This window comes from Haliotis rufescens, unplaced genomic scaffold, assembly GCF_023055435.1.
Source record: "Haliotis rufescens isolate VD_foot unplaced genomic scaffold, xgHalRufe1.0.p SCAF_12, whole genome shotgun sequence".
Lineage (NCBI taxonomy): Eukaryota > Metazoa > Mollusca > Gastropoda > Lepetellida > Haliotidae > Haliotis > Haliotis rufescens.
This window is the reverse complement of record NW_025963802.1, coordinates 28,746,581-28,766,490: the sequence shown is the minus strand read 5'-3', so window position 1 is coordinate 28,766,490 and position 19,910 is coordinate 28,746,581. Positions and strand designations below refer to the sequence as shown.

The following is a 19,910-nucleotide window of genomic DNA, read 5'->3' as shown; positions in this document are numbered from 1 at the left end:
AGCCCTTGGGGATTACCTGTGTCTGATATTGATTGCCTGATATTGACAATCATCCACATCAACACTGATCATGTAAAGTAGAAAATTCTGCATACACTCCTGAGCACACACAGACATTTGATCAGGCTTAAAACAGTGCATGTGTATACACAGAGACACAACACTGAACATAGGGGCAAATGTCATCTGGTGCAAATCAATAGCAATGATAAGGTGGCACTTTTTATGTGTATAGTTGTGGTACATGCTAAACTGTATCTACAGAACTGTTCCCAAACATATCTATGGCTTCATAACACAATCTGAGACCTGTAACTTGAACATTCACAGACTTCATTACACAATCTCAGATCTTGATCTACAACATTCATGGAAATTATCCACAACACAACCACAGATCTATCACTCTAGCTGTTGCTCCACTATTGCAAATTTATCCCAATATTGTTTTCATCTATCACAAATACTACTGCCACTGTTGCAACATCCTCCCAAGATAAACCACTTCTTTTCCCATACTATATTCCCCATGCTGTCTGGTATGCTACCATAATCAATCACTATTGGATCGAACTACATTAATAGTAAGGATAAGATTTATGGATGAACAACGTCTTTATTACAATTAAGAGCGACGTTTCATTGTAGGTTCTAACACCGTTATCAAGCAAAAGTAACTAAGAACTACTTCATAGTAAACTAGTTGCGTAATGTGATCTGTTTAATTAATCAGAGGATTATGTCATTGTAATATTCTTTAAACTGTTTCATTTTTAAGAAAAAAAATACCCACATTGTACTGCCAGTCTGTGTCCCATTACGATTCTCAATATACTCATAACATTTGAGGCTCATTCATGTAGCTGGTTGAAAGTCATCGGTCCAGCGATAGACAAGAGATAATGCCCTGTACAATAAGCTGCCTTACACCTTCGAAATCCAGGTGAGTTAAGACAACACATTACCACCCATGACACCTGTGACAACTGCGATCACAAATGTTGTTGCTTGTTTCATTACAATTGGTTCTGTTACAGTATATATTCCTCGAAGGAGGTCTGCACTGAAACAAGTTAACATGCTGCAACGGAGGGTTACCAACTGTCCTGTCAAGTAGCTATATGAGTTATGTTAAGGATAAGGGATGTGTATCTGGACTGTCATTACAAATAATGATACTCACCAGTTGAAATACATCAATAAATAAATTAAAATAAATAAAACACAAAATCAGAAATTTCATACAGACCATTTGCCATACATGAGAATCTTTAACTTCTTGCTTTGATATATGTCCTGCATTTAAGCTGGCCAATATATTTGTACTTCTCATGAATATTGTGTGATTTGATTGTTGTAGCTAGTACATTGTAGCTAATGTACTTATTAGAACTAATGGATGAGCTTCAAATTTGCATTTCAGAAAGTAGGTCGGTAAACTGTCAATTTGTCAAAGATAATCTGAACATGTCTTGTCCTCATGCCTATATAAGTTAAAGGTGTTGCATGGTGTACACTGAACAGGCTTCATGGGTCTTGTTCTATGGTTATAGATGCTGCAGACCGCCTCCGTGTTCCAGTGGTAGAGCGTCCGCCCGGAGAGCGGAAGGTCCGGGGTTCGACCCCCGACCGCGTCATACGAAAAGACGATTAAAGATGGTACTTGTTGTTACCCTGTCTGGCGCTCTGCATTAAGGGGCTAAAACAAGGACTTGACAGGACAAGGCTCGGAGTCAGTATACTGTGTCTGAGTGGGGTATTCATGTGAAACTGCGGTATGGTATCTCAGTGAGCTAGCATTATAAATGGGCATCAGTCCGGACTAGTACAAGCAGACACACACACACACACGTACATGCACGTCGCTATATAAGTGCAATAATCTTGGACGCGACGTTAAACCCCATTTCACCTCACCTTATAGATGCTGCACAGTGAACACTGATCAGACCTTTTTGTGCTGAACATAATTTCATTTGGCAAATCATAAAAACTTTCAAAATTGTTTTCGTCCAAATTAACATGCGTAGGTCGCTCCAATACAAACCCCAAGAGGAAAAAGATTGTTGTTTAATGCAATATGCAAGCTAAAGAATGTTGTTCATACTTCTTGTAACAGGACATGCATTGGTATAATCAGTATAGCGGTAACATGCATACAGACACATTATTCTACCAGTTTCACAAAATGAGCTCTAGCATGATGCAACTCTTAAAAAAAATTGACACATGGCTGTTGCTAGTCCTGGGGTTGAAACTACTTCATGGAACATTGGTATATCAGTAGCGGTAACACGCATACAGACACATCATTCTACCAATTTCACAAAATCAGCTCTAGCATGATGCAACTCTTGACACATGGCTGTTGCTAGTCCTGGGGTTGAAACCACTTCACGGAACAAGGCCAAGTTGAGCCAAACATGGGTTATCCCTCAATACTAGACACATTACACTGTGCAGGACTCCACACACCATGGAGGGGATATGCTAAGAGTTCCTGACATTATTACCCCAGTCAACAAAACAATGGTAATTCCTAATTGCATTCTCAGCTCCCTGGGGAGTATTCAGATGCAGCAAACTATGACAATGTGTACCACTGTGTAATGATAACGTTACAGTAAGTGACGAGTGTGAGACGCTGACCTTTCCACACTGCAATCATCTCAGTCAGACAAGACAGGCACAACATAAATATACAGTAGAGTTGGGAAAATACCATTTCCCAAACTATGTATGCAAAACTACAGCCCATGGAAATTGTTGCATTTTTGTTGTCTCTCAACTAGAAAAATATTTCATGGGAAACGAAGAATATAGTGCCCAGAAAAGTGTATACCTTCATGGGTGGTAGTGGCGTGAAGGAAAACATTGAATATTCTGTGTTATTGAGATGAGATAAACATGGTATTTGGAGAGGCAGGATTCTATTTCAGCAGTATCCGAGGTATAAGTGTTGATTTCCGATATTTGTATAGGACTGATACAGGATCAGGGTTTTACGCCACGCAGAAATGTGCGTCCAATACGCACAAATGAATAGAATGGACGCAGAAAAAATATATATTGCGTCCTGAAGGATGCACAATAATAGCCATGTACCAAATTCTTAACAAAAAAACATAAAGTTCCTGTAATGAAAGAAATTATTAATTCTTACTGTACACTAGACTATTTCATTTCATTTTTCCTGTGAAGACCCTTGACATTAGTAATTGTGGGTCCTCTGGACCCCTAGTTTTGTTGGTGAAGGTGCAGGATTAATAGAGGACTTACGCAGGATTGATACAGGATTGATACAGGATTGACAGAGGACTTACACAGGACTTATACAGGACTTATAGAGGATAGACAGAGAGTTATATGACTCCAGAATTAGACACCACAGTCAACAAGCTGAAAACAAAGAGTCAAGCTGAAGGCATGGCTAAAATCGAAAGGTCAGCCATTGTTGGAAATCAAGTTACAAGAACATACCATGCCCATGGCAAAACAGACATATCCTCCAGACTGTCAGTCAGTCTGTCCCAGTAATGTTCTTGACGGCCACTTTGTGACACAGCCTAAGGTAAAATGGGGCTAACAATGAAGTTAGGAGGACAGAATGTTTTCTCTTCCGCTGTGTCCACCAACTTACTTTCAAAGTCATATTTCACTCTACGGTGAAAGCTTCACGATGTTTCTTACTTGACAGCAATTAACAAGCTTAGTAATCATATTCAAAGTATGCCTGAATTTGAATCTTGACCCATATGACCATATAAAGTCTTCTTAAAACAAACTCAAAAGCATCAGAGTGCAAAACCTTATATTACCTAAAGAGGCACAACTATAGGTGAAACTATTTTCTAATTCTCAGTGAGCATTACAATTTGTGCTCCATGCTGATTGGCAAGATGTTAAGATTTGTTTGTGAAGTGGCCAATAGCCACATGTCATATCAACATCAACATAATATTGTCTGCTTGTTTGTTATGATGTTTAACACTACACTCAGCAATCTTCCAACTATATGACAATGGCCTGAAAATAACCGAGCCTGGACCAGAAAATTCAGTGATCTATATTGTGAACAACGATCCACGCCATCAGGGTACCAATTAACCAAGTCACTAAGCCTGACCACCCCATCCTTTTGATTGCCTCTTACAACCAGCACAGGTTGCAGGGGGCCTGTTCAGACTATTGGCAAAATATAGAATAACCTACTCACAATTTACTTAATTATGGAGTATCTGTCCCTTGAGAAACAATATTACAAGTTCCTTCTAAGGCGCTGGACTTACAAGCTTAATTCACTGGGAACAGATTATCTGTAGTTTCTCATAGCTTGTAGGTTTTGCTGTACGTATTTGCCATAAAACGGTTCACAATGAAGAGTTTAAGTTGGATGTGGGTTGTTTTGACATCAGTGATTATATAAAACAGATGTTGCAAATGTCTAACAAAAAAAATTAAAATGTATATATTTTGCTGAATTTTTTAATATCAAATACCTAAACATCAAAACTGACTTTGAAATATTTAAAAACATCTGTGTTGGTCATCATCATGTTCATGCCCAGTGTAACTTAGACATGTTTCTCCAAGCTATTCTGTCTTCCCTACATGCACGTCCAGCACCAGCAGACCACTCATACTTACGATCACAGAGAATTTCCAAGGAAGGCACAAAATAGTAATCACACACAATTGCCAGGGCCATGAACATGTATATGCAGATGAGGATGTGGACCGCTATGGCTCCTTGTTGGCGCTGTTGCTGTGTGAAGAATCCTTTGGGAAACTGTTCTACTGCTCGTGGTGTGCAGTTGGGCAGGGTCATCATTAAGTGCCGTGACAACCCTAAAATAAACAAGAAACTATTAACTGTTGAATGGTGAAAAGTCAAACACTGCTGCACAAAAAGATGTGGTAACATGGAAAGTTTATGAAGTGTTCTTTGAGTTGAAGTAATACATGTATAGCTTCGCACTATTGTTGGTAACTAGATAGAGACCTGTGGCATTTGTTGGTAAAAATTCAAAAATTGGAACAAAACATATCCCAATTCAAGTTGAGAGCATTCTATTTCAAAATAAATGTTTCAGTTTTGGAAATGTGACGTGAATTTCACTGATGTTTGTCTTTTTGTTTTATCCTGCATTTAGGAATATTCCATGTGTAACACAGCAGTCTGTAAATAAGTATTGGGGCTGTACATGTTTTAAGACTATTGCATTGAAAGTAAATTGAAATCCTAGAAAAAAAGGTCTCTTTGGCCTTTTAATAAACACCCCATACCAGAGTTAGAATGAGCTAGTTGAGAACTAATCGCATATAGTATTAGTCCAGTCATATCTTCCCTTGTGAACAACTGAAGACAGTCCCCAACTTGTTGATCACTGAGGTGAATAGGTGAAAGAATGGAAAATAGACATGAGTCACTGTTATATAATGTGTCAGTTACATGAGAGCAGCAAGCCAAGTATCAATGGTGGACACTGATCCACATAAACTGGGCAAAATGTTCCATAATTAGGCATGAGACACATAATGTACAGCTTTGTGACACGTTTTGGAAGTAGCCTCAACCTTTAATTGATTTTTAGCACCATGTTTCTTGAATTCATGTTTTTTTTATATATTTCAAAACTGAATTAGAGTCATGTCATCACCACAAACCTAATATGTGTGCAATGCAGCAAGACACAATCTAGCCACATGCCTACAGCAAGACATAATCTAGCCACACACCTACAGCAAGACACTATCTAGCCACACAACTACAGAAAGACACCATCTAACCACACACCTACAGCAAGACACCATCTAGCCACACACCTTCAGCAAGACACAATCTAGCCACACGCCTAAAGCAGACAACATCTGCCACATACCTACAGAAAGACACCATCTAGCCACATGCCTACAGCAAGACACAATCTGCCACATGCCTACAGCATGGCACCATCTAGCCAAACACCTACAGCAGACAACACCTGCCACACACCTTCAGCAAGACACAATCTAGCCATACACCTTCAGCAAGACACAATCTAGCCACATGCCTACAGCAGACAACATCTGCCACACACCTACAGCATGGCACCATCTAGACACACACCTTCAGCAAGACACAATCTAGCCATACACCTACAGCAAGACACCATCTAGCCACACACCTACAGCCAGACACCATCTGCCACAAACATACAGCATGGCACCAACTAGCCACACACCTTCAGCAAGACACCATCTAGCCACACACCTTCAGCAAGACACCATCTAGCCACACACCTTCAGCAAGACACCATCTAGACACACACCTTCAGCAAGACACCATCTAGCCACACACCTTCAGCAAGACACAATCTAGCCACACACCTACAGCAGACAACATCTAGCCACACACCTACAGCAAGACACCATCTGCCACAAGCCTACAGCAAGACACCATCTAGCCACACACCTTCAGCAGACAACATCTGCCACATGCCTACAGCAGACAATATCTAGCCACATGCCTACAGCAAGACACAATCTAGCCACACACCTACAGCAAGACACCATCTAGCCACACACCTACAGCAAGACACCCTATAGCCATAATCCTACAGCAAGACACCATCTAGCCACACACCTACAGCAGACAACATCTAGCCACATGCCTACAGCAAGACACCCTAAGCCACACACCTACAGCAAGACACTATCTAGCCATACACCTACAGCAAGACACCCTATAGCCATACAACTACAGCCAGACACCATCTAGCCACACACATACAGCAGACAACATCTAGCCACACACCTACAGCAAGAGACCATCTAGCCATATACCTACCGCAAGACACCACACAGCCACACATCTATAGCAAGACCTGAAGTGGTCTTATTCCATACATAAAACATGACAATGATAATGTAGGTGATAAACTAAGCATAAATACATGAGATTCAATGACTTGCTTCAGTCTCCTACATCATGAGACTAGGTTATGTCAGATTTGCAGCCATCCAAAGAAGACCTAGGGAAGGAAGACAGGGAGGTCTGGACCTCCAGGAACCCATCCCATAGCCTCAGACCAACTCCCACTCACTCACACACACACACACATCTACACCCACCCACCACCAACTCATGTCTACTCCCACACACCTCTACCACCACTCATACCCACTCCCACTTACGGCCACCACTCGCTCACTCACACACACACATACACACACACACACACACACATCTACACCCACCCACCACCAACTCATGTCTACTCCCACACACCTCTACCACCACTCATACCCACTCCCACTTACGGCCACCACTCGCTCACACACACACACATCTACACCCACCCACCACCAACTCACGTCTACTCCCACACACCTCTACCACCACTCATACCCACTCCCACTTACGGCTACCACTCACTCACTCACACACACACACACACACACACACACACACACACACACACACACACACACACACACACACACACACACACACACACACACACACACACACACACACACACATCTACACCCACCCACCACCAACTCACGTCTACTCCCACACGCCTCTACCACCACTCATACCCACTCCCACTTACGGCTACCACTCACTCACTTTCCAGTCCTAGACTAAGTTATACAAAACATGCACCAGTGCAACCTAACATTTTTGTTTACATGCACCAAGTGCATGCAAAAAGATTAATACATCTGTCTGACTAACATCTAATTGTTCACACAATACCTCCTGGCAATACCATACCATATCACTAATCCCTGTGTTATGTGTAATTTGCCATGCTTTCTTGGACATTAAAATATGGGTAATTCAAGATAATGTGCACATGTTCCTATTACATTTTACAGAAATACATCCTTAGTTTATGTAACAGTGGAATCTACTTTGATACATTTATGGGACCAGGGCACAACCCGCTTCTGACTGGTGCATTAAGGCTTTCATGTCAAACATGCACCTGGTGCAAATTAAATGCAGTTCCATAAATCAAGCCCAGCTTTCACATCCACACCTACCACTTCATCGCATCAACACCCACCTATACCAACCACCTTCTCCAACCAGCAATCACCCACCAACACCAACACCAACACCCACAGTGACACCGACAGTGACACCCACACCCATCTGGATAAATCTATGCACAGTACACATCGTTACTCTGTTCAATATATCTCACACTGAAAGGCTTGTGTAAACTCTGGAACAATGGAACTAATGATGTCCATCCTGAGTGTACACTTGCATCCACAAGTGAGTTAACATGGTTAACATAGAACCTTTGGAAGACAGTAATGTTCAGATGCCAGAGGAGACGAAGGCTGATCTATCTACCTATTGCCGATTAACTGCTAAATGTGGATGTGGATTCTCAACGTCAATGATTTCACTCAAAAAGTTCATTTAGGTAATTTTCTATCAGAATGTAACGAGAAAAAGGGCTTGATCTGAAGAAAGCTTGCCCAATCTTCTGATTACCGGACAGCTGTCCCAGCTTGCCTTGAGTCAGCAGTAAGACCTAACTAAAAACCACTCTCACTTCCAAATTGGGCCGAAACATTTGCCCACAGTTCAAGTACATCTTAAATCAAAACAGGGTCATTCCAAATGTTCCTGAAACTATCTGTCCCTTATTTTCAGACCACATTGACCTTCATCTTCAGAGATGAGAATGGATATATTCCTTTTCAGTTGATACACCTTTGCAATGGAGTATGGTCCATAATCTTGGGGGTGTTAAAGAGGGGAAGCCATCAGATTTTAACAAATTTGTGGTCACTAAAATTCACGGTTCTGCAGAAGATTCTCATCCCTGCATAAGCCAACAGGCTAATGACATAATTAGAGACAGTTTGTTGTTTGTTTGTTGTTTAATGCCACACTCAGCAATAACCTGTAAATAATTGAGCCTGGACCAGACAATCCAGTGATTGACATTGTGAACAACGATGCACGCAATTGGGTTACAGTGACACCCTATCAACCAAGTCATCTAGCTGACAACCAGATCAATTTGGTAACCTCTTATGACAAGCATAGGTTTCTAGGGACCACTCTAACCTGGAATCCCACAGGGTAGAGACAGGCACAAAGCAGAAGAAAACATGATACGGTACATACGAAGAGTATCACTGGTGCTTTATGTCTTAATGGCTGGGTTGTTTTACAATACGTGGTTTATACATGGCGAGGAAGAAATGTAGGAACTGAATAATGTATTGATAGTGATTTCTACCTGTTGTCCCAGTTAGATAGTGTTTCTCATTTCTATTACAAGTATATTCATGGCATAAACAATATGAAATCATAGAGTACGAGTATGTACATACAGATGGGCACTTTGAACACTCACACTCCATTCCCTCCAGACAGGATAAGTATCACAAACATTTTTAAAGATATATGATACGGATATGATACAGATATACATCCTACAACAGTTTGATCATTCTCAGAATATTCACTTGATTTAATGTGCATGTTACCCATCAAGTGAATGATCAAACATTGTCTCAGAGAATATGGTATAAAACAAACAATGACCTATACATGTTTCGATCTGCGCAATTGGGATACGATGACGTGCATCAACCAAGTCAGCGAGCCTGGCCACCGGATTCCGTTAGTCTCCTCTTAAGGACAAGCATAGTCACCTCTTATGATAAGCATGGGTTGCGGAAGACATATACTACCACAGATCTTCACAGGTTGAAAGATGAAGTAAAATCATTTTTTCTGGCATACACACATATATATACACCAGGAAACTGTTGAACATATTTTAACAAAGTTGATCTCAAAAGCTATATATTTTACTGGTGGGGACACCACAGTGTGATAATGTATCAATACATGGATATACTTTTCATCATGGAATACAAAACTGACACTGAAATAATGACATGTGCATTTTCGATGGATGCACATATCTAACAAACAAATAAATGATGACAAACACAGTGAGCTTAAGTGAGCCGCCTGAAGTTAGCAAAGGCTTTGTTTTTCATTGTTCGAAAAACGAACCAGCTGCTAACTTCCGGCTGCTGTGAAAGTGGGGCCCAGAAGCTCACCTGAATTAGTTTGTGTTTATCCGCACTGTCATGGTTATATAACATGGAAAATTTGCATTTATAACACTCAAAAGACAGATGCCTGCTTTTCAGGTAGAAAGGTAAATAAGTTATTATTAATTTTTCAAGTAGGTTTTGAGATATGATCAGTTGCTGTGTTTCAACTTTCACAATAATACCAGTAATAAGTCAGAAAAAAAAAAAATTCAAAATGGATTGAGTGTCATATTAAATTTATACAGGATTCTAGCATGATATCTTAGAATCCTGATTTTCTTATTGGTCCTCCTTCAGTATCAAATCTTTGCTTTTAGCTGATTATCACGAAAGAACATATTTATTCAGAAGCACTTCTTTCACAACCCACAATTCATCATCAAATTTTATCTGCCTAATCCAGTCTTCCTTCACTCTGGAGTACGGACAGAAATTGTGGGACAAGGGACCAACTTATCATGTAATTGACCTTCACTAATCCGGATCACCACTTCAACCGTCTCACTCGCATGTCCAGGAGGCTCTTCTCATCAACAAACAATGTGCTTACAACATAGATTAATGCCAAGAATGGCCTCGGCTCTGATAACATAGCTTTAATGGCAGAATAGCAAGACCACGGCACCACTGTCAGGGTACCGTACATATCCCAATAGTAAGACCACAGCACCAGACAGGATAAAAGAAACGTCAGCTGGAGGTGAAACAGTCTCGATACCGTACATATCCCAATAATGAGACCACAGTACCACATATAACGTAAGAAACGTCGGCTGGAACTGAAACACTGTCACGGTACCGTACATATCCCAATAGTAAGACAAGGGTCCATAGCCTAATGAGGTCCAGATGGTATAATGAGGTGGGTGAATCAGTGACATTGTCTTCAACAATACGTAACTATAATTAATCTGGTATGAATCAGTGACATTGTTTTCAACAATACGTAACTATAATGAATGTGGTATGAATCAGTGACATTGTCTGAAAGAGTGCATATACAGCTTGCAAAAGGGAAGGAGAACTTTATGATCACATTGTATACTCCTGGATAGCCCCTTGATGAGTTGAATTTAGCATTGTAATACCTCAACACCACCAATCACCTGCACAACATCCAATCTGTAAACTGTAAATGTTGTGTAAAAGTTAATCCCCCCCCTCCCCATACAACTCTTCTCTGCATTATGTATGTCAATTAAACAAAAGGCATTTGCAATCTAGTGTACCCCTAGATAGATAGATAGATAGATAGATAGATAGATAGATAGATAGATTTCCTCCAATTGAATGAAGATTACAATATGCAGATATAATTATGTTACATGTTTAACATGAGTTGGAGGTATATTTACACATGTTCATAAACATACAAGTTTTTAGCAGGTATCGCCATTTCCTTATAAAGCGGCTTACATTAATTATTACTTCTGCCCACACATCTCTTTCTAGTTCCATAATACATTCTATTGGACATCCACCAAGTAAAAACGCAAGAATAACATCATCTTTCTCCCAAATCTTAACAAAAAACATTTACATCCAGGATATCACATATGGGCTTAAAAAGTAAATTTCGGACATTCATATTGATATTGCAAGACATTAACACATGCTTTACAATGTCATTGGCAACAGTTTTACAACAGCATTCTCTAGAGACAATTTCATCTGATCCATACAAGTCTTGCAATATTAGTTAAATGGTCATACTTCTCCAAGGCTAGTTTCCAGAGATAGTGTTCATTACTTGATCTTATACTAACATATCTTGACAGACTGAGTCTTGAAATAAGGTGGACATAAAATACATCATCTCAATGAGATTTAATAGCATCATTCACGGCCTTGGACCAGCATTTCTTATTAATAAATTGACAATTATTGACATAGTTAACAAGTGTATCATTTAGACTATACTTTTGTACAAGTTGTAGCATATTATATATCGGAGATTTTCTACTCCATACATGGCATGTAAAACTATCTGTACACATAAATTGACCCAGGCGAACTAGAAGTAGAAACATTACTTTAAAAACACAGTTATACTTTGCATTACATAGCTTTCCTAAGAGGTAGAGTGCTCTTTTATCTATGTAATACTGTAGTGGCATGATGCCGGTAGCATCCAATACAACAATACTGGGAGTGCGCCTGTGTAGTCCCTGAACTTTTATAACATTGACGTTGTACGACTTCAAGCATTTCATACTCTTTAAGAGGAAGTTTACCCCATACGCTGCATCCATAGAGGGCACATGATAAGATTACCCTCTCCCAGAAACGTGCTGCAGATTTAGGATTCTGACCACCAAAATACAACCCATTATTATGGTTAGTGTTGATGAGTACACATAACTTTTCACATGCAGATTTTGAGCGTTCAAGTGATAATTTATCTGTACTAAGATATACACCTGCATATTTAATAGATTTCCTTGGTGGAACATGCATATTGCAATTGATACATTAGTGGTTTGAACCTTTTTGTTTGGGCATCCAAAGTATAGAACTGCACTCTTGCTTACATTATATTTTAGCTGCCACATATGAGCATAGTTTTGAAGGACATCAAGAAGATTTTGCAGGCCTTTATTTGAGATACTCCATAAAGTAGTGGTGTCGTCAGCAAGAAGAATCCTAGGACATTTACCCCATGGCAGAATTAAGCCAGAATCGGAGTTTCCAAGTTCATATAGAAGGTCATTAATAAATAGCGTGAAAAGCCATACCCGATCAAATGCTTTTTCATCATCTATGAATGCACAGTATACAATCGACATCGTTTCATTGTAATATCATGGACCCTAAGTTTTAAGTCTCCATGGTAATATGCAATATTTTCTGTTAACGTAAGTACAGCCGTTTCAGCACCATAGTGAGGTCTAAATCCAAATCGCAAAGGATGGGGAAATTCTATGTTATCATCTACCCAAGACTCAAATCCTGTTGAGAAGAAGTCTTTCAAAGAGTTTGTTTAATACAGGCGTCATTGTTATTCTTCTATATTTGGCAGGGTCATATTTTGGTTTACCATGGCCTTTGTGTATAGGAAGAATTTGACCTATAGAAAATGATTTTGGAATGTATTCAAAGTTAATAATGGCATTGAATAGTAAGGCAATATGATACAGCAGAGATCTACCATCCTTCTTTATATGTTTATTGCATCATGTATGTCAATTAAACAAAAGGCATTTGCAAACTGTTGTACCCCAAGTGTCATGAAAACTGTACCATCCATTCTCAAACAGTGTTGATATCACGTCTTCCCTCTAAATATATACGTTGACCGTTTGGTATTGATAGTGATTCGTTACAGCCCTTATCACCTGCTTAAAGGCGAGGTTGCTTTGTTGGTATATCCTTGATAAATAACCTAGACTCTGATTCTGAAACTATACATGTGATGTTTCTCCCCGTCAGCATAGAAACGTGTAAGTCGCGTCATTCACAACCTCGGCTGCCCCTAGAACTGTAATATAATACACATGAGCGATTTCAATCACTATACAACAGTACAGCGAGAGGGCAAGACCGCAGCTCTATAAACAGTACAGCTCTTGTGCCACGTAAGACACCCATAGGATCTTGGCAATCAATAACTTTCACAGCAACCTGCAAAACGAATAACCATCGCTTCCTACCTTGGGTCTCCCAAACACTGCCAAGGTCTGGGGGATTCCCCTCGGCCCCCTCCAGGCTTTCCTCCGGGAGTTGGGGGGAATCTGACAGCCAAAACATTCGCCATGATGTCAGAGTAACCAGTCCAACAGAAAATATCAACACACGAATGTGTACCGGTGCTCGTCGGATCCGCATGCTTCATTCCTCTAATGTAAATCGTTTATCTGCGAGTGTTCCTGATCTCATCTCCTTATCTCCCGCCGTCGGGCCTACGACTCGACATTTCCAACAGCGACACAAGCCCATGTGGGACGAAGATCAGACGACTACATTTTCAAAGGGGGAGAAAGGTTGGAATCTCCAACAGCATGTAAGCGTTGGTATTAAAAATTTAGGAGTGTGACGGTAATCGATCGATATTTGCGTAAAAGCAAAACATTTACCGACCGTACAAGAGAGTGGCATAAGGGCAGTCGCTTTTGCTGCATAAACCGTGTGATCGTTCGTTTTACCTGGCACACTTTGTAGACCCTTCCATTCAAGTCTATCGTCTTTCACTTTGAAACGAATCTCGACAATGTCAAGTACTGTTAGATTTGAGGGCATACAGCTAGGTAATACAATTGCTTCCACGTGTAACGCTGATTTTCAGGTAAAGATTACTTATTTCTACAAATGATCAGACGTCTAACTGGTGACCTTAGACGCATTCGTTCAATGACCAATTGAAACATGTTTGTAACTTTAGAATGATTGTTAGCATTTCACAAATCGAGAAATGTAGATATCCTAGTTTTACTATAGATCGCGTTGTAGTATCACGTCAGTATACCATGTTTATTAATTATCTGTACGGATAACGACTCTCTTGGTTGTATTGAATAGAGCTGTTATGTAAACACGAATGTTATCGTGGTTAATCCAGGTCGATTTCAAGTCAGTTTGAAACGCATCGTACTGTTTCACCTCATGGAAACATGCATTTTGTAAACATAGTGACCAGACATACACATCATTCTATCGCGTTTCAAGGCAACTGCTGTGTATGTTCAATGAGTTCCGTTGTTTGCTTACCACAGTGCATACACTATATACACGCTTTCTTTGTTGTAAACACAAGCGACCGGGTAGCTCGGATGTATTATAAACCTGGCTTAGGCATATAAATCATGGAGACGACATTTATTTTCGATGTTCAGGGTTTTAAGATTGAGTGAATGCATCTGAACTGAGACTTACTGAGTCAGAAGTCGTCTATATAGCTACCAATAATCATGTCATCGCAGGCAGACGAACGGGGTACATCGCACAAGCTTTTGAACAATGGGCCGATGTGGGTCGACAGAAATCCGTCGTCTGCGCGACAAGCGAACACCCCCCACCACTTGACTTTATCGTGCCCCCAAACAGAGAGAGTGTTGGGTTCAACGCCGCTCTGAGTTTTATTCACCCCAAGGCTTAAGTGTAGGGGAATGGTGCTGACATTCAAAGGATCATAATCAAGGAGAATGTGGGATTCGAAAACAGAATCAGCGTCAACTTCATATTTAGGTCGCCATCGTTACCCAAATCGATACCCCTTCGATGACTGGTTTGCGTGCTCCAAAACAGGCAACTGGCAAATATTTATGACATACACATAGCTAACTCGTGAGATGTTTCCTTTCCTGTAACAGAAGCACGATTTTAGGACGATGTGTTTTATAGTCTTCACAAAAAGAAACTCACACGTAAATATATTGTGTCTAATAAAGCCGATATATTTAATTTAATATCATAGATACAAATATGAAATTTTGGAGCTCGATAGTTTCATGTTGTCGTTGTACAAAGGCATTGAAAACTGTTCATCGTCATGTCACATAAGGCCACAATGTTGCGCTGAACTCAGTATCTCGTGTGACCGCCCCGGGTAGCAATCACGGCTCTGTGTCTCTTCGGCACTGACTGGATAAGTGTACGAATTCTGTCCTGCGGAATTTTGCGCCACTCTGCTTGTAACGCGTTGGCCAATTGTGCGAATGACGTTGACGTTTACGTCCATCGAGTTCATCCCAGAGGTGTTCGATTGGGTTGAGATCTGGAGATCTCGACGGCCAGGACAAGACGTTGATGTTGGCATTATGAAAGTAGTCTACCGTGACACGAGCTGTGTGCGGTGGAGCGTTGTCCTGTTGAAACAGCTCCCTCTGGCGGTCAATGATTGGAAGATGGTGAGGTTGAAGAATTTAATTCATGTAGCGATTTGCTGTCAAATTTCCCTGAACCACAACCAAGTCAGATCTCGCGGTGTAGGATATGGACACCCACACCATGACTCTACCGCCACCGAAATTGTCGAATTCACGTACACAATGTGGGGCAAAACACGTTCTCTTCCATCTCGCCGGTGAAGAAGAAATCGTGATTCATCGCTAAACCCCACTCTTCTCCAGTTTCTCAAATTCCAAGGCTGTAATGTATGGAGTCGCTGTCGATGGATCTGTTGCAAAACAGTGACGATAACTGGTCTTCTGGGTCGGATTCAAGCCAGTCGGTCGGTTCCTGAGAGTCTGGTCCGATATCCTCCTCAAACCAGGGATGCGTCCAACAGTCTCCGTAGCTGTGGCATTGTGATGACGTAGGTGGAACAGTCGAACGTAGGGATCCTGTGTAGGGGTGGTAACTCTTGGTCGGCCGGTTCTCGGACGGTCTGCAGTGGAATTGAACTGTGTGTATCGGTCACAAAGTCGGCAAATGGTGCTGTGGTGGACGTTGAAGTGGCGTGCAACAGAAGACTGCGATTCCCCTCTTTGGATACGTCCTATGGCAATGTTCCGATCGGCAGCGCTGAGTCTCGGCATTTTCGAACTTGAAAAATCTTGACAATTGAATGACAAATTATTGACTTATGCTTGCCTTTTTATAGCCACTACCACGAGTTACACGAGTTACGAATGCCATAACTTGCACGTGCATTATGCATTACTGTTTTCCTCCATGACATTTTTGAACATGTGTGAAAACAATGCCGTTTAAGACATTGCAAACCGACAATGGCTGCGTTTTGACGCACCGTTTGTCGAATATCAGGCCACCAACATTTTCCAATAACATAAATCCAATTTATATACCGGATTTTTTGTGTAGTCAGGTTCAATGTACTACATAATACCTGTGCGTTTCTTTTTTTGAAGAGTGTATGTAGGTGCGTGTTTGTTGTGTGTAACGACATGGTTCATGGGCATTCACGGTCGATGACAACGACTGTATAATCTTCTCACTGACGTGTCTGTTGTTAGGGACAATCGTGGAAGCAGCGTACCGTAACAGCGCATGCATTCATTGATTCGGGATGTTCACTACAGTACAGGCCAACCCAGCAGACTTGAGCCCACGGAGAACATGGGCCTCGTTCACTACTAAAAGAACAACATATGTTCCTCCTTCAAAAATATCTTGGTGGCAGACGTGATTTGATAACGATGTTCCTTCAAACATTCATTCATAGGCTGGGGGTCGTATACCAACGTGGTCTATTGTTATTCATCGGAGTTACTGGACTATAACAAATACACTATTGTTGGACTGCTATCTGTCGGGTGGCGTGGACCAGTGGCCAAAATGACTTCACAACACCTGCAGAGTTGTTTCCCTTGGATACCCTGAACACCTGGGAGTGACTCAGGAGTGATCGGTTGGTCAGGCTAGCTGACTAGGTTGATGCATGTCATCGAATCCCATTTTATGTAGATCGATGCTTATGATGTAAATCACTGGATTGTTTAGTCCAGACTTGATTATTTATACAGAACGACGTCATATAGCTGGAATATTGCTGAGAGCGGCGTTATACAACAAACAAACAAACAAATGATTCATAATCCAAGATTCACCCCGAATATGAAAACTGACCACCAATGTCATGCCTACATTAGCGTTACACCTAATCATCGTGTACATTAATGGTGTCGATCTCCCGACTGCATTCAATATTAAACTAGGCATACTCGAATTTCGAGTGGTAGTATCGTATTTGCAAAGCTACTTCATGTCTGACACACGCGCCTGTGTGTGGAATGTATGCGGATGGCTGACCTTTACAACTTTCACCTAAAACGCATAATGCATCAGATCACCAGTGTATTTCGAGATGGATAACGGAATCAATTTGGTAGCGCATATCTTTATTAATAGCTGCGGTATAAACCTTTCACTGAATTGTTCCAGCGCCGAGGCAGCAGTCAATTGGCCACAGGCCTAGGAAAGACTCAAGGATGGTATTCTGTTCCATTTTACCTGTATACCTGAACTGGACTTATTGCTTTGTATGTATTATTATGCTATATTTGTTTGAATCAGATTTTGGAGTAAGAGCTAACATTTTATCCAAAATCTCAGACACTGCATCCAATATATATTGTGTTCATTGCACAAGCTAGAGCAAAATTCCAGCTATTTTTTATATATATTTGGTATTGTGGTTTGTTGCCATACTTAAACCTAATTACTTTTTTACTTGTTCTTAAAGATCTGAAAATATATAGAATTTTATTCGATTACCCTAGTCAGACAAAAACAGTGCAAAAGAACCAAATTTAAGCCATATCCAGATCACCTGCCGTTAATATCTATGTCAGAGACATAAATGTGTTTGCTCTTATATGAAAAAAAGAGCAATTTCCATATAACTATGTATTTGTATTAAGATGTTCGCGGGTTACATCGCCTTCGTGGTCTAAGGCATACAGGTCTGTCCGGAGGTCCCTTATCCCCCGACCGCGTAATACCAACAGACTTGGAACTTGTTGTTGCCTTGCCTGGCGCTCGGCATTCAGGGGATCACACGATCGGCGCTGACAGATGATCCGCGATCGGAGCTGACAAACAGATGATCACACGATCGGCCCTGACCGACAGATGACCACACGATCTGTGCTGACGGAAAGATGATCACAAACTGTAGTCACACAATCACTCCTTGAATATAGGACCACGTTGTTCCCTGCACGCAAAATATGTGAGTGTATTCCTGAACTGCGTTCTGGGACATATAGTTTGTCGTACACACCAGGACCTTGTCGACATTTTCAAGAGTCTCCTGTTTTCTGAATCAATCAGAACCTTTCAACGACAACACGAGACTCGGAGAGTCGTGCTATCAATTGTTATGAGAATGAGGGGTATCATTACGAATATTTCTACGGCAAATCAATTTCCATGTCAACTTACAAAGTTTCTACTTTGACAGAAGCAGCAGAATGTTACCTGAGAGTTATTAATGGTGTATTGACAACGAGCAGGGTCCGCTGACTTTCACCATCTATAAGTAAATGCAGCATGTATGAGATTTAACCATTATACACGCTAAACCCAAGTGTTCTTCTTCTGAACACAAGACAGATCACATGGAGGCAACAAGTTTAGAACGCGTCTATGTGAAAATATTCTGAACAGTGATGTTCTCGACCCAGAAAAGGAGTGTTCTACAAACATATTTAGAACGTTTCAACGTGTTCTGACGATGTAACACTTTTAGAACGCCTGTAAAGTGTTCTAGACCGCAATTCAGAACAGTATACGTTCTCAGACACTAAGTCTTGCATCTACATATCTAAATGACAAATCATCGCACTTGTCTACTACAATTTACCCGATGTTTTTTTGAAGGCGTAAGACTTCAAACCAGAGCTACACACCAATGCATATTCTCTGGTATAAAATCACACAGACGAAATTCTGAACTGTAACCAATAACTGTGTATTATCTTTATATTCCTGATCATGCGGATATTCAAGTCACATTAATATGTGAGTCAGTTCTTTATGAAACATTACATGCTGTCGTGTAGCATTTGTGGAGCAGCCGATCCATACTTAAGATAAGTTAAGTTTCAAGTCTTTCATGAAGCGCTGGTACTTGGCAGATGTTTCTCTTGGGTAAATCTCCCAGATAACGATGTTTGTCACACCACCTTGACCATAGCGTGCTTCAGTAAAGTCAAGGTCAAATATGACTCCGCAGCATCCTACAACACGAAACATATATTTAATATATTTATTAAACTCGTACATACTACATAAGGCATTGCCCTGACAAATGTTCCTTGGTAAACACAAAATTATCGTGACATTTTTGTATATATCTTTTAAATATCATTTGACTAACAAGAAAGAAAGAAAGATGAAGACTAGAACAAACTATAATGTAATGC

General features: G+C 40.7%; 1 protein-coding gene across 15 annotated transcripts in view; it reads right to left on the bottom strand.

The window, feature by feature from the left end:
• LOC124116598 (probable sodium/potassium/calcium exchanger CG1090) overlaps window positions 1–14,033 on the bottom strand; it is a 95,885-nt gene extending 81,852 nt beyond the window's left edge. For all 15 annotated transcript variants that reach the window (XM_048393490.1, XM_048393496.1, XM_048393487.1 and 12 more), the window contains exons 1-2: window positions 13,737–14,033; window positions 4,648–4,848 (exon numbers count right to left, since the gene is read on the bottom strand). In XM_048393490.1, coding sequence (XP_048249447.1) covers window positions 4,648–4,848; window positions 13,737–13,911 — 376 coding nt within the window. In that variant the 5' untranslated portion in view covers window positions 13,912–14,033. The remainder of the gene's footprint in view (window positions 1–4,647; window positions 4,849–13,736) is intronic.
• Window positions 14,034–19,910: the final 5,877 nt, after the last annotated feature.